Source organism: Oncorhynchus mykiss, chromosome 15 (genome assembly GCF_057628025.1).
Source record: "Oncorhynchus mykiss isolate SJ-2025 chromosome 15, ASM5762802v1, whole genome shotgun sequence".
NCBI lineage: Eukaryota > Metazoa > Chordata > Actinopteri > Salmoniformes > Salmonidae > Oncorhynchus > Oncorhynchus mykiss.
The window spans coordinates 55922608-55950009 of NC_143036.1; the positions used below are offsets into that span (position 1 = coordinate 55922608).

General features: G+C 44.5%; 1 protein-coding gene across 2 annotated transcripts in view; it reads right to left on the minus strand.

Annotated features, from left to right (window-relative positions):
• LOC110490286 (phosphodiesterase 3A, cGMP-inhibited) overlaps positions 1-21231 on the minus strand; it is an 84252-nt gene extending 63021 nt beyond the window's left edge. For both annotated transcript variants that reach the window (XM_021563587.3, XM_021563586.3), the window contains exon 1: positions 16357-21231. In XM_021563587.3, the coding sequence (XP_021419262.3) occupies positions 16357-17277 (921 nt within the window). In that variant the 5' untranslated portion in view covers positions 17278-21231. The remainder of the gene's footprint in view (positions 1-16356) is intronic.
• Positions 21232-27402: the final 6171 nt, after the last annotated feature.

Genomic DNA, 27402 nt, shown 5'->3' on the forward strand with positions numbered 1-27402 from the left:
TCACAGCTTACACAGCCCATCCACCATTCCCGTCCACAACACCTTAGCAAAGCTCAAGCATGCTTGATGGTAATAGTGCTCACTGTTGCCCCTAGTGGCTGGTTTTTATGGCATCTCCTGACCTCCTGCTAGGTTAGTTATCATCCAATCTGATAACATAGTACCAATAGAGGCGTCAGGTAGCCTAGTATTTAGAGCGTTGGGCAAGTAACTAAAAGGTTGCTGTATTGAATCCTGGAACTGACAAGGTAAAAATCTGTTGCTCTGCCCCTGAACAAGGCAGTTAACCTACTGTTCCCTGGTAGGCTGTCATTGTAATTACGATTTTTTTCTTAACTGACTTGCCTAGTTAAATAATGGTTTAAGATTGACTGTAACAAACTGAAAAAATAAGCTAGTTAAGTTACTGTAGCTGGGTTGGCAAATTGAGGCTACTACACATGCTGCACTTTCCCCCATCCTACACAATTACAACAACTCTATAGAGTATTATCAGCCTGCCTGTTGGTTCTTGGTGAAACATCCTTCTCATTTAACTTTTAATTCCCCCATTTTAATTCCATCTTCCATTGATCTAACTTGCTTGCCACGACACACACAGAGCCAGAGGATAGTGGTGCTTTGATGACTCGTGATTGTTCGACAACTAAATGCTACACATAGTACTCTCATGAAAAGCCTGAGCAGCAGCATGAGTCACGTTCAGGTCTGTATGGGTCCTTACCAGCAAATCAGACCCGTGACAAACAAATCCGATCCGACCCGGCACCGAGGGTCAACAACAGAATTTCGGACCCGGCCCGGTCGGGACCCGGGTAATCTGGTTCAGGTGTACACCGACTTCCCTGACCACCATTCCGGCTCTCCTGGACCTCTCCATGTAATAGTACTTTCTCTCTCTCTAGATGCCATAACGGGTCTACCCCTGCTCTCTCTACCTGCTGTGACCATGGATCAACCAGTGCTCAGCCAACCCAAGGAGGCTTTCTCCACATGTCAACACAGCAGGAAACTCCATCATGTGTGTGTGTGTGTGTGTGTGTGTGTGTGTGTGTGTGTGTGTGTGTGTGTGTGTGTGTGTGTGTGTGTGTGTGTGTGTGTGTGTGTGAGTGTGTGTGTGTGTGTGTGTGTGTGTGTGTGTGAGTGTGTGTGTGTGTGTGTGTGACCCCTGCAGGATTGGCTCTAATGGCACTAATGGAGGTTCTGTGTTGTGGTGCTTAGACCATAGACGCAGCCTGTCTCCCCCCCCCCCCCCCCCCCCCCCCCCCAGGGGCCTGTTTGTTGAGTGTTACATCTCAGAGCTTAGACTTCAGAGTCAGAGTGTTGTCCTCAGGGGGCACAAGAACAGCACAACCACAAGAGACATGTTGGTGAAAAGATTTTATCAGACCTGTATATAGAGTACACATAAAACTGGGTAAAAGTGTAATTCACATCATGAGCTCAAGTGGGGAAGAAGATTATTTCTCCTGTATATTTTACATACAGTATATTAATGAATGAACATCCAGTTGTCTATTGTTTTCATTCAAATGATGGTTCACAAAAAGACAAGTAATATCTAGTAAACTAGATCACTGCCTGGTATGGCAACTGCTCAGCCTCCGACCGCAAGGCACTACAGAGGGTAGTGCGTACGGCCCAGTACATCACTGGGGCCAAGGTTCCTTCCATCCAGGACCTCTATCCCAGGCGGTGTCAGAGGAAGGCCCTAAACATTGTCTAAGACTCCAGCCACCCTAGTCATAGACTGTTCTCTCTGCTACCGCACAGCAAGTGGTACCGGAGCGCCAAGTCTAGGTCCAAGAGGCTTCTGAACAGCTTCTAACCCCAAGCCATAAGACTCCTGAACAGCTAATCAAATGGCTACCCAGACTATTTGCATTGTCCTCCCCCTCTTTTACACTGCTGCTACTCAATTACCTTGACTAAGCTATGCCCCCGCACATTGACTCTGTACCGGTACCCCCTGTATATAGCCTCGCTACTGTTATTTTACTGCTGCTCTTTAATTATTATTATTTTTTAAATTAAATTTATTCAACACTTGTTTTTTCTTAAAACTGCATTGTTGGTTAAGGGCTTGTAAGTAAGCATTTCACCTGTTGTATTCGGCGCATGTGACAAATAAAATGTTATTTTGATTTGAGTCGTCTCCATGTCCCTGCAGCTGAAAAACATCCCCAAATACATGACGCTGCCACCACCATGCTTCACTGTAGGGACGGTGCCAGGTTTCCTCCAGGTGTGACGCTTGGCATTCAGGCCAAAGAGTTTAATCTTGGTTTCATCAGACCAGAGTATCTTGTTTTCTCGTGGTCTGAGAGTCTTTAGGTGCCTTTTGGCAAACTCCAAGCGGTCTGTCATGTGCCTTTTCCTTCGACCTCATGGCTTGGTTTTTGCTCTGACATGCACTGTCAACTGTGGGACCTCATATAGACAGGTGTGTACCTTTCCAAAGCATGTCCAATCAATTGAATTCACCACAGGTGGACTCCAATCAAGTTGTAGAAACATCTCAAGGATGATCAATGGAAACAGGATGCACCTGAGCTCAATTTCGAGTCTCATAGCAAAGGGTCTGAATATTTATGTAAAGAAGTTATTTCTGTTTAATAACTTAGAAAAATCCTAAAAAACCTGTTTTCACTTTGTCATTATGGGGTATTATGTGTCAATTGATGAGGGGAAAAAACAATTTCATACATTTTAGAATAAGGCTGTAACGCAACAAAATGTGGAAAAGGTCAAGTGGTCTTTCCGAATGTACTGTAGATCACTTTTCTGGCTCTGATTCTGTTCCTTGAAAAACAACCTTCTTTTCAGGTTTTAAGTTCTGTCCCCTGAACCGGTTCCAAACCCTGATAAAAACAGCTTTTCTAAGAAAACTGAACTCCCTTAATCCTTTGCTTCCGAGTAATACCACCACCAGACGCCCCAACACCCATCACACCACAACAACATAATCCAATATAAGAAGGGCTTCTGCCCTGAATGAGACTGGAGAAAGGGAGGGGGGGGGACAGAGAGAGGGGTAGATAGACAAAGAGAGTGGGATCGAGGGAGAGAGAATGAGAGAGAAGGGAGAAATAGAGAGGAAGCGAAAGAGAGGAATTGGGAGGGAATGGATGGCTGCAGGGAAGAGTGAATGGACGGTGAATGGACGGGAGAAACATCATGCCTGGAGGACCACACTGACATAAACACAGACAGTAACAGGCCCCACGGTGCCAAACAGCACAGCTAACCACATGATCCTGACGAGTGTGTGTGTGTGTGTGTGTGTGTGTGTGTGTGTGTGTGCGTGTGTGCGTGTGTGTGTGTGTGTGCGTGTGTGTGTGTGTGTGTGTGTGCGTGTGTGTGTGTGTGTGTGTGTGTGTGTGTGTGTGAGAGAGGAAGCGCATGGTGTGTGTGTTCTGTGTGCGTTCCCCTCCTAATTGCCCGTACAGACGTCAGAGCCGTAGTCTGTCCCCTGGTCTGTTCCACAGATGAGCATTAACGATGACGCTCCTTGCCTCTCACAATGTCTTCCCACAGCCACAAAAAAAAACAGCAGCGCAAAAAAAGAGAAGAGGAGATGGAGAGACAAACGAGAAGACAAAGACGGAGAGAGAGACGGAGAGATGGTGAGATGGAGAGAAGAGAGAGGAGTTCAGAGAGAGGTAACTAAGGACATAGAACGTGTAAGAGGATGTCTCCTTTTAAGGGTGTGAAAGTGCAACGTGTGTTGCTTGTTGGATTGGGTGATGGTTTGACGCTTGTCAGTGTTCAGTGTTCAACATGAGCAGAACGTAAACTCCAACCACACAGACAACCATAACAACCACGAGTCAACCACAGTGGAATGCCAACCCGGTGGGCCCAAGTGATCACCTAAATATTCTCAAACATCTGTGCACACGTCAAGCTAGGATTTGCTCCAGTATGAAAGCCCACCACAGAGAGCTGTGTTTTGAACCACCTTGTTTTGCTTCCCTTAGTGATGCACACACTATGCTTGACATACAGGGTTAAAGGTCATGGCTAACTATAGCTGGTTATCCAACCTGTCACAACCTCTGTGACCACTGTTCAACCCATGGAGGCAGGACACAGCTCCTGGGTGCACATGTCGATCATGACTTAAGCCACGAGAACACACACACACACACACACACACAGGGTGTGTTTTGCAGGTCTGGTAGGGATTACAAGCGTCACTGCTCCTGTGTTTATTTGACCAGGCCAGCCCTCCCGTTGCCCCGCCCCCCGTTGCCTTGTACGCTCTTCTGCACGTCTGTTTGAAATGTCAGATGGGCAGAAAACGAGGGAGGGACGAGAGGGGTGTGTGTGTGTGTGTGTGTGTGTGTGTGTGTGTGTGTGTGTGTGTGTGTGTGTGTGTGTGTGTGTGTGTGTGTGTGTGTGTGTGTGTGTGTGTGTGTGTGTGTGTGTGTTCTGCCTCGGAGCTGGACATGAAACATAAACCAACAGCTGCAAAGAGCAAATGTCACCCCTTTTACTTGTCACAAATGTTCAAAGGATGAAAAGAGCTTTCTCTTTGTTTTCCAGAGAACGATGCTCTTTATGGCCCCTTCATTATTTAGAGAGTTTGGTGACACAGTTTTTACTGGGCAATGGGGTCTAACAGCACACCAGACCAGTGAACTTCCTCATCTAACGGACAAAGCTTACATCAAACAGACACAATAAGTTTTAGAAAATTATTTTATCCAAACCAATTCGAGAGGCATTGAATGTTGTGACTGAACATCCTCCCTGCAGATGGGACAATGGGATCAAAGCCAACTCTCCAGTACATGCCCTACGATGAGCCCTCCCAGGCCCGGGGACCTACTGACTGATTGGATTAGCCCAATGTTCTGACTAACTAGATTTATTGACAGTATATATTTGCATCATCAGATCATCCTTTCTGATAAGATCAGAGCAGTAATGGTAAATAAATAGACTACAGGATAAACCTTGTAGATAGGATTTATGGATAAAGCATGGATAAATGCTAAAACACAGATGAAGAAGGTAGCTAAAGCACGTCAGGCGGATGGAACTGCCGACTTTGTGGGTCTCCTGTGGGGGTGGCAGGAAGGGACCGTGAACAAAGTTACGGGCCTAGGACAAGGGCTTTCAGCACTTGGAGAAGCATGAGTATAAATAGTGTGTATGTAATCACAACCAACCATCCTTCAGTTACCATCCTCCACAACAGCCCCACATGATGGCCCGTTCCATCACAGACACATTGGGCACACGCACGCACGCACACGCACACACACACACACACACACACACACACACACACACACACACACACACACACACACACACACACACACACACACACACACAGAGATCTGCCTTACATAACAGTGTGTGATGGCAGCTGAGGACGCCATGCCGCCGCTGGCATCTGTCCTCTGAAAGATGGACCGAGAGAGAGATAAAGGACAGAGAAAGAGGGAGAAGAGGAAAGAGACTGGAGGGCGAGGGAGACTAAGATGGAATGAGTTAGAGAGAGAGAGATTACCACCCAAATACCAGGGAATAACTACTTCCTCAACAACCCTTTGAATTGAGAGAGAGAGAGAGAGAGAGAGAGAGAGAGAGAGAGAGAGAGAGAGAGAGAGAGAGAGACACACACATTTACATCTAAGCATGCAGAGTGAGATGTAGAGGAACAGGACAGTGGACATTGGGTCTTATGTAATGACCAGTACAGTTCGTGTGGGTTGGTACAGGGCCTTTCCTACTCTGGTTGAAGGCAAGGGGGAGAGATGTTTGCACTTCATTTCATATCAGTCCCCATCTCCCTGTGCCTCTACAGTTAACACGTTACCCTATGTCATAATGCGTCACTTTCAGAGACCTCTTGCTGCTCAGACAACAGGAACTGTACCTTAGGGTCATGGAAGTGTCATCGGCACATTAGAGAAAGGAGGAGGAGAAAGAGGAGTTGGATGGGGTTCTGTGGATCTCTCCAGCTCAGGGACTTGGAACAGCGACACCTCCCTTCACAAAATGTCACATTCCCACTTCCCTTTTCACACGCCTAGCCGTACTCGCAAGCTCCCTCTGTCACACGTAACACACTTGTAAAGTGTTTACTGTTCAACTACACACACACACACACGCTTTCTGTGATAAACACAAATACACATGCTGTGTTGTTCCAAGTTTGTGTTATTTTGCATTTATAAGCAAATTCTGCACAGCGTCATCAGCCAAGCAGCTGTGAGGTAACGAGCCACCAGTCAACCATCTCTCTCACACACACACACACAATTGTTATTACAGAGCATTCATCTGGCCTGGGTTTTCAAGCGACTCTCCCTGCTCTGGAACCCATTAGGACTTCTGGAAGTAATTCAAGGGGGGTGGAGGTGTGTGTGTGTGTGTGTGTGTGTGTGTGTGTGTGTGTGTGTGTGTGTGTGTGTGTGTGTGTGTGTGTGTGTGTGTGTGTGTGTGTGTGTGTGTGTGTGTGTGTGTGTGTGTGTGTGTGTGTGTGTGTGTGTGTGTGTGGCAGCTGGGACACACCTGAGGATACAACGCACCCTCCGTCCTCCACCACAAAACAACCGTCAAGAAAACTACTCTGGTTGTGAACCTGAAATGTTTTTTTGTTTAAAAAAAAAAAATCCTGTTTATCCCTATGGCCTCATAAAACGTATCCAGCACATGAAAAATCGGAGAAAATGCAGTGTGTCGGCAAAGAAAAGCAAACAAATAAAAAAGGCCTAATGATGTCATCTTCAAGCGCCTTCAGTCACTATATTCAGTCCCTGCATACGTCTGTGCTCAGAATGCCTTGCCTTGTGTACACAAAATTACCACTCAAATACAAGGGAATAACTACTTCTCCAACAACACATAGAACAGAGCAGGCTTGGCAGGCTGGCTGAGGGATAGGGCAGAGAGAACACCCACTGTCTTAGTGCTTTCTCTACTTCACTCTGTGCATTTCAGGACTTGCAGACAAAACATATAGTGCCCTCAGAAAGTATTCCCTTAACTTTTTCCAAATTTTGTTGTGGAAAAGCCTGCATTTAAAATGTCATTAAATTGAGATTTTGTGTCACTGGCATACCCCAAAATGTCAAAATGGAATTACAGTATGCTTTTAGACATTTTCATGAATGAATAAAAAAATATAAAGCTGAAATGAGTTCAGGAGTAAACATCTGCTTCATAAGTCACATAATAAGACGCAAGGACTCACTCTGTGTGCAATAATATGACAATGACTACCTCATCTCCCCACACAGTACCACACACATACAATTATCTGTAAGGTCCCTCAGTCGAGCAGTGAATTTAAAACACAGATTCAACCACAAAGACCAGGGAGGGTTTCCAATGCCTCACAAAGAAGGCCTCCTATTGGTCGATGGGTAAAAAATAATAAAAGCAGACATTGAATATCCCTTTGAGCATGGTGAAGTTATTAATTACACTTTGGATGGTGTATCAATACACCCAGTCACTACAGGAATACAGGCATCCTTCCTAACTCAGTTGCCGGAGAGGAAGGAATCCGCTCAGTGATTTCACCATGGGGCCAATGGTGACATTAAAACAGTTACAGAATTGAATGGCTGTGATAGGAGAATGGGTCAACAACATTGTAGTTACTCCACAATACTAACCTAATTGACAGACTGAAATGAAGGAAGCCTGTACAGAATATTCCAAAACATGCATCCTGTTTGGAATAAGGCACTAAAGTAAAACTGCAAAGAATGTGGCAAAGAAATTAACTTTATGTCCTGAATCCAAAGCATGGTGGTGGCTGCATCTTGTTATGGGTATGCTTGTCATCGGCAAGGACTAGGGAGTTTTTTGGGTAAAAAGAAACAGAATAGAGCTAAGCAGAAGCAAAATCCTAGAGGAAAACCTGGTTCAGTCTGCTTTCCACCAGACACTGGGAGATGAATTCCCCTTTCAGCAGGACAATAACCTAAAACACAAGGCTAAATCTAAACTGGAGTCGCTTACCAAGATGACACTGAATGTTCCTGAGTGGCCTAGTTACAGTTTTGACTTAAATTGGCTTGTAAATATATGGCAAGACTTGAAAATGGCTGTCTAGCAATGATCAATAACCAACTTGACAGAGCTTTTAATAGAATAATGTGCAAATATTGTACAATCCAGGTGTGCAAAGCTCTTAGAGACTTACCCAGAAAGACTCACAGCAGTAATCACTGCCAAAAGTGATCAAATTAAATATTTCAATACAAGAATAAGTCAAGGGGTATGAATATTTTCTGAAGTAGGGGTCGACCTCTCGTGATTTTTCAACGCCGATCCAGATACCGATTATTGGAGGACCAACAAAAGCTGATACCAATTAATCGTCCGATTTGTATTCATATATTTGTAATAATGACAATTACAACAATACTGAATCAATTTAGTCTCAAATAAATCATGAAACATGTTCAATTTGGTTTAAATAATGCAGAAACAAAGTGTTGGAGAAGAAATTAAAAGTGCAATATGTGCCATGTAAAAAAGCTAACGTTTCAGTTCCTTGCTCAGAGATGAGAACATATGAAAGCTGGTGGTTCCTTTTAACATGAGTCTTCAATATTCCCAGATAAGAAGTTTTAGGTTGTAGTTATTATAGGACTATTTCTCTCTACACCATTTGTATTTCATATACTTTTGACACTCCCCATCCCACCTTCTAAAGCTTGAGAGGATCTGCATAGAAGAATGGGACAAACTCCTCCCAAAAAAGGTGTATCAAGCTTGTAGTGTCATACCCAAGAAGACTCAAGGCTGTAATCGCTGCCAACGGTGCTTCAACAAAGTACTGAGTAAAGGGTCTGAACGCACATGAATGTAAATGTGATATTTCAGCTTCTTGTTTTTTTTATATATTAGCAGCAATTTCTTCAAACCTGTTTTTGCTTTGTCATTATGGGGTATTGTGTATAGACTGATAGGGGAAAGGAACTAATCCATTTTAGAATAAGGCTGTAATGTAGCAAAATGCAAAAAAAAAGTCAAGGGGATCTGAATATTTTTTGAATGCACTGTATACCCTTTTGCTTCTACATAAATAGTTAGAACCCATGACCTTAAAGATATCCAGGTCCAAAACAGCTTCCGTTCCATCACAAAGTTGACCTATATACTATTCAATGTTTTTAACATGATGCATCTGTGCAATATCCCTTCATCCATATACTAAGCTGAGCTAACTGATGACTCATTAATAGTTCCAAGACATCTGCATCCAACACTAGTACATTGTTGCCTTGCCAAAACAAGACAACAACTTCTTGGCTAAAGCAGAAACAGGCAAGTAGCCTACTGTCCCTATCTAATCCCAGACCCATTTCTCAGGATAAAGATCTGGTCCTACCTAGTGTAACCCAGAAGCAGGCTCTCTTTGGCTCCAGGAACAGACGGCTTTGTGCAATTCACTGCATTGCGCACGTCTCCATTGTGCTGTGCGTAAAAGCAGCATTACACAAGCAAGGAGAGTAATAGAAGTGAAAAACACTACCAGCTGCATGTGATGCAATTATGCTGGCAATTATCTGATAGACAACCACAGCACCAGGCACTGTGGAGCCTTGGAGGAGGCAGGGAGGGAGGCAGGGGGCAGGGAGGGCAATCACTGCAGCCCAGCAGACTGATGACAGCGCAGAAGCATTGGGCTAGCCTGGAACCCTCTTGGTGCAACAACAATACGTAATGTTCATTTTTCAAACCTTTATATGGACAGGTAAGCCATTGCGAAATAATGAGAAATAATTATATTTTACAACAAGGACCTGGTTAAACAGTATGAACATTTATAAATACTCATCTCTCAAACACACCCACACACACACACACACACACCGAACACAGTAACGCTGCATGCTCAACTAGGCCATGGTAATCAACCACAGTGACATGACCTGTGGACAGGAGCTATGGTTTATGAGGACTCCTCCATGGTTTATGAGGACTGTGGTCATCTGGGAGGCTCCTCAAGGACAGTTCTCCGATGCTGCTGCTACAGGGGCTTAAGCCATCCATTTCTTACAACAGGACGCTATTGTAGACATTTCGAAGAAATGTAGCATATTTTCTCATTACACTTGATTAATCGATTTCACACAATTGATCACATTGGCTGTCTGTTGTCTCCAATGAACTGATAGAAACGCCCTTTACATAATTATTTTAATAAACTTCTCTTCTTTCAACAAAAATATCTGACCATGCAGCAGTACACCTCCTCGTATGCTGACTGCGACTCCTCCACGCCTCTCCTCCTGAACATGGCATTGTACTGTGCTGTGTAGCACGGCAGCATTTAGCCCACTTCTCTCTCTAATTAAAATAGACTCAGAGAAAACAAACCCTGCACCAAAATCCTTCAACCTTTTTTTCTCTAGCCTCTCCCTCGCTCCCCCTGGCTCTCACTCCTTTTCAGACGGACAAACAGACAGATGTACAGACCTGGTTTCTGTTAAAGGCTGGCTTTCTTCCCCCCCCCCCCCCCCCCCCCCCTCCCCATCTGCCTGGGCAGATTTTCAAACTAAAACACACCATTGAGTGGGTAACAGTACGCTCCTTGTCTGGGGCCAGGGGCTCACATGGCTGGCCAGCAGGGTAGCCACTATGTATATGGGGAGAGGGGAGAGGAGAGCGCGTTGAGGGGAGAGAGGAGAGGCTAGCCGGGAGCAGGGTCAGGGGAGTAGGAAGTTGGGAGCAGGGAGTGAGTTGCAGGGGAGAGAGGGGGAGGGCAGGGAGCAGGGAGCGGGGGAGAAGGGAACTGGGCAGGGGCCAGTCCAGGTTTAAATAACAAGCTGCCTCTCAGCAGTGGGCTTAGCAGCCCTACAGCTACAGCTAGTCAGCTAGAGTTGGGGCTCAAGCTTTCTCTCTCTCTCTCTCTCGCTGGTACACACGTACACACGCAAATTCTCAGAAACGCACACAGATGCACAAACACACACACAAACACATCCACATGCGGGCACACCTTGCATAGGCACACACATGTGTGTGTGGACAAACCAGTGGACACACACATAAACGTGCCTTCACAATCATGCATGAAAACATACATAGAGCATATGCTTGGCTGCCCAGGCAAGCATACAGACACATCCCATCTCTCCTGTTTCACATGTGAGTGATGTTGACGTGAGGCTGATAATGAACTCCTAATGAGGAGGATAAGTCAGACGGTGACAACCGGAGGCAGAATTTCTCTTTGGGATTACTCTGGTCTCTAACTCCAGACACAAAACTGGCTTTTCAGAGGCTACTGTGAGACTATACAGGCATCTGCTATGTTTCACTAGTGAATGGAAAGAGAAAGCAACTCAAATCCTAATGTACCTTCAGGTACTGGATAGAAAAAAACAAGTACATGGAAAAGAACCATTGTCTATATAGGAGACACTGTCTTGGCAGCCGCGGCAGAAACTGTAGAAATGTTTTAGTGTTTGGAGTTGAGTGTGTGTTAGTATTTGAACGTGGTGTCTGTTAGTGTTTTAGTGAGCAGAGCGGTGCTGTGGTGTGTTTATAATAACAGTGGTGAGGTTTCACAGGCCAGCTAGGCTGTTGTCCTGTTCCGACTGACATATTTGGTAGACTTGGCAGGAAACTGTTCTCCCTCCTTCATTTCTCTCCATCTCTCTTACGTCTTTCAACACTCTCCATCCCCATCCTTCTCTTCCTCACTTGCTCTCTGCCCTCCATTCCTCCCTCCCTCCTTCTCCACCTACCTCTGGTCTGAATGAGGCAGTCCATTCATTTTTTTTTCTCTTCATAAGTGCTGCACACCTGGTGACATGAGGGCACGGCTCTCTTCGCTTGCTCTCCGTCTCTCTTTCTCTATCTACCTCCCCTACCCTTTACCCCTGCCTCTGTCTATCAATCTACATCTTCCTTTGTCGCTCCCTCTCTTCTGTCTCTGCATCTCCCCCTCTCTCTCGTTGCTTCTCCCTCCCACTCTCTTCTTCCCCCGCATCTCTCTGTACCTCCCTACCTCAACCTCTCTGTCTCTCTTCTTCTTCAGGACCGTGTTCTAGTGGTGCTGTTCTCTGAGACTCGGGTCGCTGTGCAGCGCTGGGTTTATTAAATGAATGAGGTTTGGCAGCCGGCGGACCCTCATCATCCAGCTGAAGCTACACATTCCTCGGACGCCCTCTCACAGTCGCAGCTAGGCCCCTCTCACTCACAACCAAAACAAGGTTGGCCGTGCTGAGCTTGTGTGTGCGCGCGCGCGCGTTTGTGTGTGTGTGTGTGTGTGTGTGTATGTGTGTGTGTGTGTGTGTGTGTGTGTGTGTGTGTGTGTGTGTGTGTGTGTGTGTGTGTGTGTGTGTGTGTGTGTGTGTGTGTGTGTGTGTGTGTGAGTGAGTGTGCGTAAAAGATCCCTCTGTCCATTCACACACAGACAAGCTCAATTGAACAGAGAGGGCTAGGCAGACTAATAAAGTCAACATGCCGCATGTCTCGTCGTCAGGTGGAAATGACACCCTCTCTGCTTCCGACAAGATGAAAACAGGTGAATGTACACTATGACAACATGTAGAGGAATATGCTCAACACACACACAAGCACACACACAAGCTCGGCCAACCTCATTTTGGTTGTGAGTTTATTTGCCTAGCTGCAACACACACACAACAAGCCACCATGTTAAGTACAAACCGGTTCCAAGTTAATCTGTTTTATGTATAGATGTAAGATCTTAATTTGACCCATCTTGCTACAGCATGAAAATAATCCTGCAGCAGCAGGAAATGTGAATTATTATGTGGATTATAATTCATCTACATTTTTGTAGGGGTTGATACATTTTTCTTAAGGGAAAATCAAGTCTGAAATTTCAAAGTGGGAATTACAAACTTCAGAAGCCTTTTTAAACCTCAAATACACTATAAGCTTTACATTGCAGTTCTCCTGCAACAGGGTGATCAAATTAAGATCCTACATCTGTACATGATCTAGGCTCTTTTGGGGACTATAGTCTAAACCTATGAGGGCAGATAGAATAGTTCAGCCTACTAACCTTGTATCAGTGGCACAGAAATTCAGGAATCTATGGCACAGAGTGTAATGTGGCTGGTCTCTGTGGGAATGAATGTGCGTCATTGAGAGAATAGGGTTTCCCTCAAATAGATTCTTGCTGCACCCTTTTCTCCTTCAAATTTAACTGAATCACACCCTCCTTCTCTCTCTTTCTCTCCCTCTCTCTGTCATTCCCTCTCTCTCTCGCTGTGGCATAGAAATATTTAGACGTTTGATAATTAGGTAATATACAGTTTGAAAATTGAACAAAATCCAGAACTGTTTGGACTGTTGGATCCCCAACTCTTTTTCAAGCATTCAACTATTTTAGCAGAAGCATTGTTATAATGTATGGCATTGTAGAATATGTGTGTGGATAGGGAAAATGAGAAGGAGAACCAAGGCATAAACTAATCTCATATAAAATGCCTTTTTTAAATGTCCAATTTACAACTTCTCTATTACTGAGCCAAAGTTTGGATTGAATCAGCCCCAAACTCACTAGAAAAGGCTATTTCCTCAAATCATATCCCTCTAGAAGCCTCTGCTGAAATACAAACCATTTTTGCAGCTTGCTAGTCCACTGCAGCGCTACCGCAGAGCTACTCACACTGTCTAAAAAGAGATTTATATCATGATATGTTGTTAGAAGTGCTCTAACGTTCTAAGAAATCATTAAACCCCCCCAGAAATTCATTAAAAAGCTATTTATGAAGCGGTAATCTATCTGAAACGGTTTCATCTGACATTACAGTGTTTTCCTCAAACTATACATGCTATATTATACAGATGGTAATGATTTACTAAGAACTGACTGTTCATAAAGCCTATCTTACACATCTATAAACGCATTGTAAACTTGACATTATGGCTACAGAGAGCAAAACAATGGTGACAGGAAAGTTTGAAGTAGCAGTGGAGGAATTCTTGGGGCTGCTGGATGCTGCAATGTAAAGCAAGAACACATTCTGGCAGGCAGTCAGCAGAGGCTGGCTCATAAATACTGCAGGAGGGCAGGTTTATGAAAATCTATGCTTCTCTGAGTTGGGCGAGACCTGCACCCAGAGGAGAGCTAGACACAAACACACACACACACACATGCAAGCACACACGCACACACACACACAAGCACGCACGCACACACAAAACAAATTTTTTTTTCTTTTTTAATCCTTAGGAAAAACGAAAGGCTGCTTCAAAAATGATACCCTCTTCCATTTGTATTGCACTAAAAAGCCGTTCACTATGGAGAATACAGAATAATGTCCTACCATCATAGGTGACATTTGATCATTTCCCATACTGTACAGCACATACTCTGCTGACCGGCGACCAGGCCTTGTTTAACAGACAGACCTGTTCTGATCCAGCCAGCGAGCCTCTCCTGGTGTAGCTAGCCTTCTCTCTCAAGAGGCTCACGCAACTCACGTCAAGGAAACGCCTGTGGAGGACGGGACATGTTGCCTGGCCTGTCGCTCCGCACAGCACTCACCCTGACCAATCGCAAGGTCTCTTGAGAATCAAAGCCCCCGTAACCAAGTGCTCTGAGAGAAGGGGGACAATTTGTCAGACCTCGTGTCGTCGTGTGTTGATAGTGAGGTTGGTCAGCATCTTTGAACACGATTTGATCAGATGACCCCATCACTAACACCATGTACAGTTCAAAAGGGATGTGCCCAAAGTCACTCAACAGTCAACACTAAAACACATGGCCTAAACATGTTGTAATAAACACCCATATGAAGCTATGGGCCAGCTGGGGCCTCTTACTTAAAAAGAAGTCATTATAGTCGAGACTTTAGACAGTGTGCTAGTCCAGAGTACAATCCTGGTGGATATCCATGAGGATTTTATATGTTCAATGTTGTTTTTTTATGCTCATTTGCTGCCAAACCAATTGCCCTCTGGGACAAATAAAGTTGGAACCCTTTGGAGTGGCCCGTATCCCATCTTTAATAGTGTGACGTGCCTTCTGCCAACACAAAAACGTCTGCTTGGATATTATCTCAATTTGGACACCTTTTTATTTTTTGATTTATTCTAATCTATCACTAGAGGGCGTAACTTCCCTGGGAGGCAACACAGTAGTGACTGCTGAGAAGGCTATGGAGGAGGTAGAGCTGTTGTTTACCCTTGAAGATCAGGGACAACAAATCCAACATTTATGAGCGAAGGGTGTTTGTTGTATGACAGAGATCAGTCGTTGTTGATTCACTTTGTTGAAGAAATCACAGTGGAGATGATGCATTAATGAACACTACCCACAGGTCTGGTTGACATACTAGAGTACCTCAGCTTCATATGGATGTGTTCATTCACATCCTTCACGCTGAGGAGGATACACAACTTGTGCATCTGCATTTAAAACGTAGCAGCTGTACTAACTTTGGATTGCAATTCAATGATGAGAAAAGACATCGGGAGATATTTTTAAAAGTCCAACAAAATCTGTCCTGAAAGACAGGAAACCCTTCTCAGGATACACAGTGTCCTTAGACATAAAATAAACAAAGCACAAGGCTGAATAAAACAATAGGCGAGGTCAGTAAATGCACTTGAATACAATAAAAAGCTACTCTAGAATGTGTACCTTCACATTTAAGATTCATTCCTTATCCATTTAAGCCGGTCTGGAGAATGCAAATCCCGGTAACTACTGTATAAAAGCACACCAATTACAGTAAACCATGCGGAAATGTGTTTGATATCAGTCTCTAACTACTGATAACCTTCTAGAATTGGTGTGAGCTGACGTGAAAAGCCTTTCCTCCGACCCACAGCCACCTAGCCAGGTCAAACAAAAGGCTGGGTTTGAGGGCTGGTTATCTGGTTGAGGGCTGGTTATCAGCCCTGACTCTGTCTCGGGTTCCCCACCCTGGTAGGACAGTATATACATTATACTGACCAATGGGCAGTAGCATACAGTTGTTTATCAAAAGCACAAACACATACTTGCCATTTGAACAGTGGCCAACTTTAAAATAGAACGGGAAAGGGAAAAGGGGTTGGGAACGTGCATGCTGAGAGTATTTCCCTTTAATAGCTTAGATAAAGTGCTCATGATAGAATCAGCACAAGTTAACACATGTGTTCGATATTCAGAGTAGCCTATAGGAATATGCGTTGGAGAAGAAGCTGAGCTTTGAGGCATCCCGCAAAGTAACTCGAATGACCCGTCTAATGTAATAATAATAGGCCTTATAATAATAACAATAATCATAATCATATTAATAATAATACATTTGGGAACAATGCGTTAATTGTGGGCATATTTTTGTGCCATTCCCTTGCCCTAAAAAAAAAAGCCAAACATTCAAATTATAGCTAATCTTTTACCTGTTCCCGTGGAATGCATGGGAGCGAGGTCCTTCGGTGGGACTTGCTGTTGCTGTGACTGTGCGCCATCTCTGAAGAGACCACCGAACTGGACCTCCGTCGCCTTTTAAACACGGGAATGATATTATCTTCCTTCCCCGCTGTCACGTAGCAACAACCCGCCCCGAATGGCCCTGAGCCTGTCAGGAGCCGGTCAGCATACCTCGCTAGCAGGACCCCCAGCACTCCTACCAGGTACGCCAGGTAGGGTCTCCAGCTGGCCCGGACCTTGTTGAGGGAGATGAGAGACACAGTCCTGATGATGCTGATGAAGACGATGACGGAAATCCCCTGTCCGAGCCTGACCACCATCAGCGCCCCGCTGGCTAGACAGGACAGAACCACCACGGTGGCGGTAAACGACAGCAACTGGTCCTCCGCACCGTGCAGGAGAGACTGCGCCGCGGCTTCGCCCAAGTGACACACTGCCAACAGAAACACGGCGGTCCGGATCAGCACCCCGCAACGGATCAGGTACAAGCCAACCCAAAAGAAGGCACATACGAGAGTGAAGACAGGGGACACCAGGTACCATATGTTCAACAACAGTTCCACCACACAGCTCGCCACGAAATGAACTAGAGATCCAGACTCGCCGTTATTCTCGCTGTTACTGCCGCAACTCTGCTGCTCCACGTCCCAGTCAACCAATCTGACCAGCAAAGCGAGAATAACCGATACAGAGCCCACACACACTGCGGACGACAGTCTCCGGGAACTCCATATTTCTGCGAGTCTCAGCCAAGACTGGCAGCCTGCGTCCTGATACAGAGGGGTGACACATGTTTTCACATAGCCGTTGCGCTCCACAGCCCGCGGGCATTTCTCATGAGCGCTCCTTGATATACCTCTGCCGCTGTCAGCTTCCACTTCCATCGCCATCACATAGGGGGAGCGAAGGAAGCGGCGTGAACTATATATTTGCCGTGTGTAAATGTAAAAGGCTCAGTGCATTTTCATACCATGTTTGACAGAGAGAGCCATAACGCGCGGCAGTGTGTGTGTGCGCTACTGCATGGGCGCTTCCAAATTATTGACCCATTTCTCCCCAAAACACACAATGTAGGCTACATAAAAATACAGAACACGAATGAACGAACAAACGTACTGAAAAAAAAGTAACGGTTCACTGTGTAGACTTCAACAAACCGCGTAAAACATCCCCATATTTTCTATAGTCCTCCCTGCGCGGGAGCAGCCTCCATCCAGTGAACCAGAAAGAGCAACTCTTGGCTATTCGCACATCTAGGCCACTGCCTGCATCTCCTCTCATCTCCCTCTATATCGCCCTCTCGCACAACACTCTCCTCTCTCCTTTGTGCCGCTCCGTCTGTTTCTCTCTCGGTGTTATTTCTCCCTCACGTTTCTTCTGCTCTTCATAGGCTAGGCTACTACTCTCCTATTGAAGGAACAGCAGCGGAGTTTGCCGAAGCGTGGCATACTGCTGCGCGGACGTAAACCATGTTTACATAGAGATTTCCTGAGGTATTATTATAATTTTTTTACGGAGATGAAATAGATCCCCGGCTTGGTCCGGTGGCTCGAAAGGCGTCACAAAACAAAGCAATAATGATCGTGATGGTATTGATTATAATTATGGTAATGATTGCAATAATTGGGCCTATTTCATCAATTAAATTATAACATTTTCTGTATGCTCTGCTGGAAATAAATACCATGTCATGGTAGTAGAATATGGCTCGTGAGATTCCCAGTGCAGTTGGAAACCGCTGGCAGAAGATCCCACGTTTTTTTCTATGGAAGGTGTACCTTGAATAATGCATATTAAACTCACTTGCATCATGGGCTACGTCATCCAATCCATATCCTAAAAAGATGAGCTCAACGTACACCTCTTCTCTCATAGCGTATTTCATGAAAGGAATTAACTTCAAAAGGTAACCATTAGACTATCTTTCACTTGTTATGATCTTATCAGCGTTAATTATTTTAGGGTAAGCCAAATCTATTGTCATGAAAGAGAAGACCAGGCAACTGAAGGGCAATTCACATGATGCTTCTACATCTGCATTGCTTGCTGTTTTGGGGTTTTAGGCTGGGTTTCTGTACAGCACTTTGTGACATTGGCTGATGTAAAAAGGGCTTTATAAATAAATGTGATTGATGTAAGACTGGATCTGAGGTTTGTGAAGTGGCATAAATGGCACCCTATTCCCTATATAGTAAAAAATAGTGCTTTTATATAACGAAGGAGTGCCATTTGGGACCCAAGTTGGATTTGGAATATAAACTCCTTACATATTTTGGTAGAATAGAACAACTTTTGGGAGCAGTGTATTCAGAGAGGAAAGGTGTTTGAGATTGTGTTTACAGTGAGCCACAGGTAGAGGTCACACATCCAATCTCCCTCCCTACCAGCTCTGTGTTGTCACATTGTACCTTGTTAATGCATGCACTTTTTATTTATTGGTTGAACCCTTATTTTAACAGGTAATTTGACTGAGAAAACATTCTCATTTACAGCAACAACCTGGAGAATAGTTACAGGGGAGAGGAAGGGAGATGAATGAACCAATTGGGAGCTGGGGATGATTAAGTGGCTATGATGATGATTAAGTGGCTATGATGATACAGTATGAGGGCCAGAATGGGAATTTAACCAGGACACAAGGGTTAACACCCCTACTCTAATGATATGTGCCATGGAATCTTTAGTGACCACCGAGAGTCAGGTCACCAGTTTAACGTCCCATCCAAAGGACGGCACCCTACGCAGGGCAATGTCCCCAATCCTTGCCCTGGGGCATTGGGATATTTTTCTAGACCAGAGGAAAGAGTGCCTCCGACTGGTCCTCCAACACCACTTCCAGCAGCATCTGGTCTCCCATCCAGGGACCGACCAGGACCAACCCTGCTTAGTTTTAAAAGCAACATTGTACATTGGCACTCAGGTGTTATACAAAAACACTAAAAGACGTTTAAAAATGAACAGAAAATCCCTGCTCTCCAACTTAACCTTAACATGTTTATTGGACAAAAGAACGGAATAGGCCTAAGCTGATGGATCTCACATGGCAAGGACCCTTTCTCAAAGCAAACAGCGCCAAGCAGTCCAAGATGAAGAGAGTGTGATGTGTCAAACAGAGACCACCGCTAATGTACCCAAGCTAAAATAAACACGTGACTGACTCCAGATCAGAACATACAAGGAGGTGTGCACGCACAGGCAGACCTCTGTACATGTTGTGATTACCCTGAGGTATTTTTTGGTCGCCTAGTTTTATGAGTGTTACATCGGAGCCCTACCACGAAGGCTGAAATCATCTGTTTATGGTTCATAGACAGTCTTGTTATGCATACCTACACTGTAAATACACTGTACTTTAATAGGTGTTACAATGTTATTGTAAAGATGGCTGGTTGGAGTGCAGCACCTCTCCTCTCTGTCTAGCCATGCTTTGCTCAATGGTGCTGAGGGCAGACCCCTTTTTAAAGGGTGCAGCATTGCTGTTAATGAGACACAATAGCTAGCATTCAACACAATTAGGACCAATTCCATTTCCCAGTAGGACAAATCCATTTCAAACCAACCAAAAGAGTTGCCTAGATGGTAATACCGAATAACATTATTACAACGTTATTACTATACAAGGTCAATGTAATGCAAAGTCGGACCAGTCTCTGTAACCTTGGCAGGACGGCCCTGTCTGTCTCTGCTGGACCATGTAACCTTTCTCCTGGACCTCCAGAGTGGCACAGCACTCTAAGAAACTGCATCACAGTGCTAGAGGCGCCACTACAGATCCGGGATTGATCCCGGGCTGTATCGTAGCCGGCCGCAACCGGGAGACCCATGAGGCGGTACACAATTGGTCCTGTGTCGTCTGGGTTAGGGGAAGGTTTGGCCGGCTGGGATGTCCTTGTCCCATCGCTTTCTAGTGACTCCTTGTGGAATCACTGGAGCATGCACGCTGACTTTGGTTGCCGGCTGTACAGTGTTTCCTCCAACACATTGGTGCGGCTGGCTTCCAGGTTAAGCGAGCAGTGTGTCAAGAAGCAGTGTGGCTTGGTGGGGTCGTGTCTCGGAGGTCGTGTCTCGAACCTCCGCCTCTCCCGAGTCCATACGGGAGTTGCAGCGATGGGACAAGACTGTCACGAGTGTGCAAAGCTGTCATCAAGGTAAAGGGTGGCTACTTTGAAGAATCTCAAATATAAAATATATTTTGATTTTTAAGTTACTACATTATTTCATATGTGTTATTTCATTGTTTTGATGTCTTCACTATTATTCTGCAATGTAGAAAATAGTAAAAATAAAGAAAAACCCTTTAATGAGTAGGAGTGTCCAAACTTTTGACTGATACTGAATATATAATAATACCTTTCTCCTGTTGCTCTGTAAGAAGCCTAAATACAGCGACAGAGTGTTTAACATTCAGACAAGATTCTCCCGCCAATGCCCTGCTATGCACTGGGGTTTTGAGAAATAATCCTGCCCTTTCTGTGACTGTATCCCAGAGCCAAATCCGTGACTCTGAAACCCATTACAGGTGGGCGGCTGAGCACAGGGAGAATCCAACCTGGGACAGGGTTAAATTCTGACTGCTGGTACATCAGTGGTGCTGACATGAATCCTGTCTTGGCAGGGGACAGGCTGGGGTAATAAACTATCCTTAACCTTCAGTCCCGGTCCTTCATGTTGTCCTCTCTAGACACACTCATGTGGTCAAATGGGAATCAAGGAATCTGAGGAGCTGGCTCACCCTGAAGACTACTGGGAGAGGAGAGGAGGGTGGAGGAGGCATTGATGGAGCTGTGTCAGGAAAACAAAGGAGTGGAGAGAGGAAACGGTCAGAGAGGAAGAGAAGAAGAGAAAAGAAAGGAGAAGAGAAGAAGAAATTAGAAGAGAGTGGAGGAGAGCAACGAAAAGGAAAAGCCAGGGGAGGATAGATTAGAGGAGAGGACAAGAGAGGAGAGGAGGGACTGCACAACTCTACTAATAAACCGTATGAGCCGTGTGTTATGATACACATAGTAGCCCACTTTTGAACCTAATTATCCCCTACTAATCAGCCAGAGCTCAAAGTTCAAACTCCTCTCCGACCAGCCCAACTGGATCAACAAATCAAACATCCCATTTCTGGGAACAATGTAGCATTTGGAGGGGATACAGGTTCCTCCATCCAAGCAGCAAAAAGCTACTAAAAACATCCCATATTTTTCCAAACATAACCGTGAATTTTTTAGCCTTCCCAAATGACAGCGATTCGTAACCATAACAGGGTTTAAATTAAGGGTCAATAATGAGTTCATATCACGGTTGAGTTAAACCATGGTTCCTGATAACGAGGTTGACTTGTGTTTGTAAATAAGAATTTGTTCTTAACTGACGTGCCTAGTTAAATAAAGGTTGGACCCTGGGAGCAGAGGCCTGAGGCTACGTACCTAAATCTCCTGTGTGGTCTATGCTGTGTAGTTAGTAGACTGGATGCCACTTCTTTATCCATGTGTTGGCTTTAGTCATTGTTGGTTTAAGCAGAAACATTCAGGAAACCAGGCTAGTTGTGTAGAGACTGGCTCGTCGAACTGAAGGTCACACGGGGTCAAATAACACATTATGAGGTGAGGAAGGCCTGGTACACTCTCGCTCTGGGTAGCCTACAGGGTATGAATGTGAACATTTTAAACAGGCAAACAGGGCAGAGCACGCTCCCCTCGGTCAATAGGCCTGACTGATGACTCATCAACCAGACAAAATATCCACTTTTAGAAAGCACTAATGTTTCACAATGGACTTCAGCACTCAATCCACCCCATGGGCAGATCATTATGTTGATGGCAGATATCCAGGTGGATGATTCCCAGGTATACATGACCAGGGTCACTTTGATGTCCATGGGTCTCCTCTCCTCCCCCTCTCCTCATTATAGTTGACACATACATTCACATTCACACATTCTCATGCACACCACACACACACACACACACACACACACACACACACACACACACACACACACACACACACACGCGCGCACACACACACACACACACACACACACGCACACACACACACACACTGTCTGCTCCAGACTTACTTATGTTGTAAGCTTGCTGAATGAGCATCAGCAGCCCCTGTGTGTCTACAGAACTGAGACAGACACTGCCCCCAGCCTCAGCTTGCTACCGCAAAGAAAGGAGGGGACATTTTGAATCTCCATACTCCCAATGAATCAACACAGCTGTGTCAATTCCTAAGAAACTGTCGTAATTAATATTAAAAGCTTTTAATATCAACAATAATATTTTGGTTACACTTACTCAAAATGAATTCCACTTATACCCGTGTAGAAACATTGCAATTATACTAGTAAAAATATTATATTAACATGCTTACATGCTCTGGTGATCTATACATTTTTAGTGGACAAGTGGAGATTTGTTTTTGTTTCAGGCTAAACCCACCAGAATGTCTGGGAGAGGCTAGTCTGCTGTAGTGGAGTGGAGTGCCGCCTGTTTGCTTCGCGGTCACAAGACACTTATTCTATAACAAGATTTACACTTTCACTGTATGTACATGGAATACTTCTGCTTCTCAGGTCAATTCAGAATGCACTGCTATTGCCACAACCTTTTGAATAATAATACCACATAAAACTATTTGTCATGTTCTGACTCTCTGGCCAGTGCGACGTCATAGGACCGGTGTTTGCTCAATAGCTGCCAGGAAAAACAGCAAGCATCCCCCTCCTCTGTAGGAGAGAGGGCACACCACACTGGGTTAGTGTGTTTGTGTGTGTGTGTGTGTGTGTGTGTGGGGGGGGGGGGGGGGGGGGGGGGGCTCCAGTGGCCCAGAAAGAGATGACTTCACTCTCAGCTCTGTTCCTGCCGGGGCGATTAGATGTTTTCCTGAACTTGAGGAATGTCGTTAGAAGGTGCTGCTCTGATGCTCTCACTCAGTGGTCCAGGGGAACACACTTAAACGTGCTTAAGAAACCTCCAAGAACATATTTAGGAAACCTCCTGTTTCACTGCTTTACTCTCTGAGCCATGTCACCCACAAACAGCCTCTGTGTACAGTTCTGAAATGTAGATGTTCTAAACTGATTCTAGATTGTAGATTTTCCTAACTGATTTTCTCAAATCAGCAGTTTTGAGCGATGCTGCTGCATTTTGTTGTGTTAAACGTTAGCCTGGTAAACAGAACATGTTTATTTTGTAAACATTTTCAGTATAGTTACTCCTATTACTAAGGTGGATAGGGAGATTGTTCTTGAGCATTCATTATTATGAGTATTTATGGAATACTTATATCGTGATCTACAGTTGAAGTCGGACGTTTACATACACCCTAGACAAATACATTTCAACTCAGTTTTTCACAATTCCTGACATTTATTCCTAGTAGAAATTAGTAGTGGAGTGGAGTGCCACCTTGAATCCTAGTAAAAATTCCCTGAAACACCGTGCACCTGGCAACCTTGGTTAGCACGCACTGCGCCCGGCCCACCACAGGAGTCGCTGGTGCGCGATGAGACAAGGACATCCCTACCGGCCAAGCCCTCCCTAACCCGGACGACGCTAGGCCAATTGTGCGTCGCCCCACGGACCTCCCGGTCGCGGCCAGTTACGACAGAGCCTGGGCGCGAAACCAGAGTCTCTGATGGCACAGCTGGCGCTGCAGTACAGCGCCCATAACCACTGCGCCACCCGGGAGGCCCCAAATTGTTTAACTTGGGTCAAACGTTTCAGGTAGCCTTCCACAAGCTTCCCACAATAAGTTGGGCGAATTTTGGCCCATTCCTCCTGACAGAGCTGTTGTAACTGAGTCAGGTTTGTAGGCATCATAGCTCGCACAAGCTTTTTCAGTTCTGCCCAAACATTTTCTATAGGATTGAGGTCAGGGCTTTGTGATGGCCACTCCAGTACCTTGATTTTGTTGTCCTTAAGCCATTTTGCCACAAATTTGGAAGTATGCTTGGGGTCATTGTCCATTTGGAAGACCCATTTGATACAAAGGTTTAACTTCCTGACTGATGTCTTGAGATGTTTCTTCAATATATCTACATAATTTCCCTACCTCATGATGCCATCTATTTTGTGAAGTGCATCACTCCCTCCTGTATCAAAGCACCCCCACAACGTAATTCTGCCACCCCCGTGCTTTACGGTTGGCATGGTGTTCATTGGCTTGCAAGCCTCCCCCTTATTCCTCCAAACATAACGATGGTCATTATTGCCAAACAGTTCTATTTTTGTTAGACCAGAGGACATTTCTCCAAAAAGTACGATCTTTATCCCCATGTGTAGTTGCAAACTGTAGTCTGGATTTTCTATGTCAGTTTTGGAGCAGTGGCTTCTTCCTTGCTGAGAAGCCTTTCAGGTTATGTTGATATAGGACTTGTTTTACTGTGGATATAGATACTTTTATACTTGCTTCCCCACAGCATCTTCAAAAGGTCCTTTGCTGTTGTTCTGGGGTTGATTTGCACTTTTCACACGAAAGTACGTTCATCTCTAGAAGACATTACGCGTCTCCTTCCTGAGCGGTATGACGGCTGCGTGGTCCCATGGTGTTTATACTTGCGTACTATTGTTTGCACAGATGAGCGTGGTACCTTCAGGCGTTTGGAAATTGCTCCCAAGGATGAATCAGGTCTACAATTGTTTTTCTAAGGTATTGGCTGATATCTTTTGATTTTCCTATGATGTCAAGCAAAGAGGCACTGAGTTTTAAGGTAGGCATTGAAATACATCCACAGGTACTCCTCCAATTGACTCAAATTATGTCAATTAGCCTATCAGAAGCTTCTAAAGCCATGACATCATTTTCTCAAATTTTCCAAGCTGTTTAAAGGCACAGTCAACTTAGTGCATGTAAACTTCTGACCCACTGGAATTGTGATACAATGAGTTAAAGGTGAATAATCTGCCTGTGAACAATTGTTGAAACAATTACTTGTGTCATGCACATAGTAGATGTCCTAACCGACTTGCCAAAACTATAGTTTGTTAACAAGAAATTTGTGGAGTGGTTGAAAAACGAGTTTTAATGACTCCAACCTAAGTGTATGTAAACTTCCGACTTCAACTGTACCTTTATGCTACAGTATCCCTACAATTAATCCCCGAAGTATTGTTATAAATGGAGAAGATAAACATGAATGGGTTTTGATGATAGCGCGTGATAACAGATTCCATCTGAGGGTTTCACATGCTGCAGTCTGTTGAGGAGAACATGATCCAGTAACAGCATGGTTACAGCATGGTTACTATATTACTGTAATCAATGACTCATACTAATGGACACAGCAATTATAGAGGGCAGCCATACCAGCTGGAGGCTCATCTGCTTCAATTCACAAACATAGTGTGTGTGTGTGTGTGTGTGTGTGTGTGTGTGTGTGTGTGTGTGTGTGTGTGTGTGTGTGTGTGTGTGTGTGTGTGTGTGTGTGTGTGTGTGTGTGTGTGGCCTCAACACCTTTAGCTGACCAATACTGTAACAGAGGGCTTCAACAAACACTTGACCATTTACATACCACCAACCTTTTGCTTGGCCGCTTGTGGTTTTATCACACATGCAAACATATCCCTAGAAAACTATAACTGTCACAAGGCACTGTCTATTCAGCCTAGGTCTGTGGATAGATGACACAACAGTGCATTTGCATATAGGTCACTCAAACTTCTGGAGGAAGTGGACCCTCTCTGTTTGTTTTCGAGTTGCTAAGAATTCAGTGTTTTTACTGCTAGAGGAAGCTGCTCCTAACCAGAGATCTAGGTACATTATGATTTCATATTTTTTATATACTTATATATTTTTCATCACTTTGCTGACAGGCAGAGATTATTAAACCTCTACTAAGAGTCCTTGGTTCCTCAGCCTGAAGATTAATGGAGGGTACTGATTTTAATATCAAAGCGTTTAAGACGCTTTTTCACTTTTTTTCAGAGAGACACTTTTGGTAACATGATTTGTGGTGCATATTTTTTACAACGGTTTAGAAATTGCATTCCAAGAAAACAACCTCTGCAATTAACTTCTCACACTCCTGTTTAGGGTTTCAAAAATATGTTCACTTTCCCAAAATTCCCCGGTTTTCCAGAAAACTCTGCTGGAAGATTCCCAGATTCAGGAGGGAATAAAGCCAAAGATCCTAAATCTTCCAACCAGGATTTCTGGAAAACCGGGATTAAAAACTATAATTGAATGCGTACAAAGGGATAGGTTAGCAGAAAAAGTATTTTGTTAACAAAAGTTAAACAAATAACTGCTTTGCATAATTTTTTTGATGTTGCAGTTTTACAGCTAATTTCCTGTATTTTTGCACATTTCGCAATGACTTGTGTCTTATGCCTTGTTAATATGATATCTGAGTTAGAGTGACAAAAATCAATGGGGGCCAGATAATTGAATATTAATTTCTCTACCATAAGCCGCCTCCAACATCGTTTTGCAGAAATTGGCAGGGCATCCAACTGGCCTCACAACCGTAGACCACGTGTAACCACGCCAGCCCAGGACCTCCACATCTGGCTTCACCTGTGGTATTGTCTGAGACCAGCCACCCGTACGTACAGCTGATGAAACTGAAGAGTATTTCTGTATGTATATATAAATAAAGCCCTTTTGTCAGGGAAAGTTAATTCTGATTGGCCCACTGTGTAGGGGTGGGCCTATGCCCTCCCAGGCCCACCTATGACTGCGCCCCTGCCCAGTCATGTGAAATCCATTGATTAGAGCCTAATGAATTGTTTTCAACTGACTGATTTCCTTCTATGAACTGTAACTCAGTAAAATCATTGAAATTGTTGCATGTTGCGTTTATATTTTTTCTTCAGTATAGTTGTGCCCCTGACAGCTTTGTCTTGTGCTTCAATCCAACAAATCCCAAAAATAAGAATGACAAACTAGCCACTAAAAATTATGTAAACCTAGAACAGAGCAGTTTCAACATTGCTATAGATTTTAAATCTATACACTTTAAAGATTACCACCAGTAATTCCTGCTTCAAGGCTTACTCTTTTCCCCAGGAGAGAGTAGA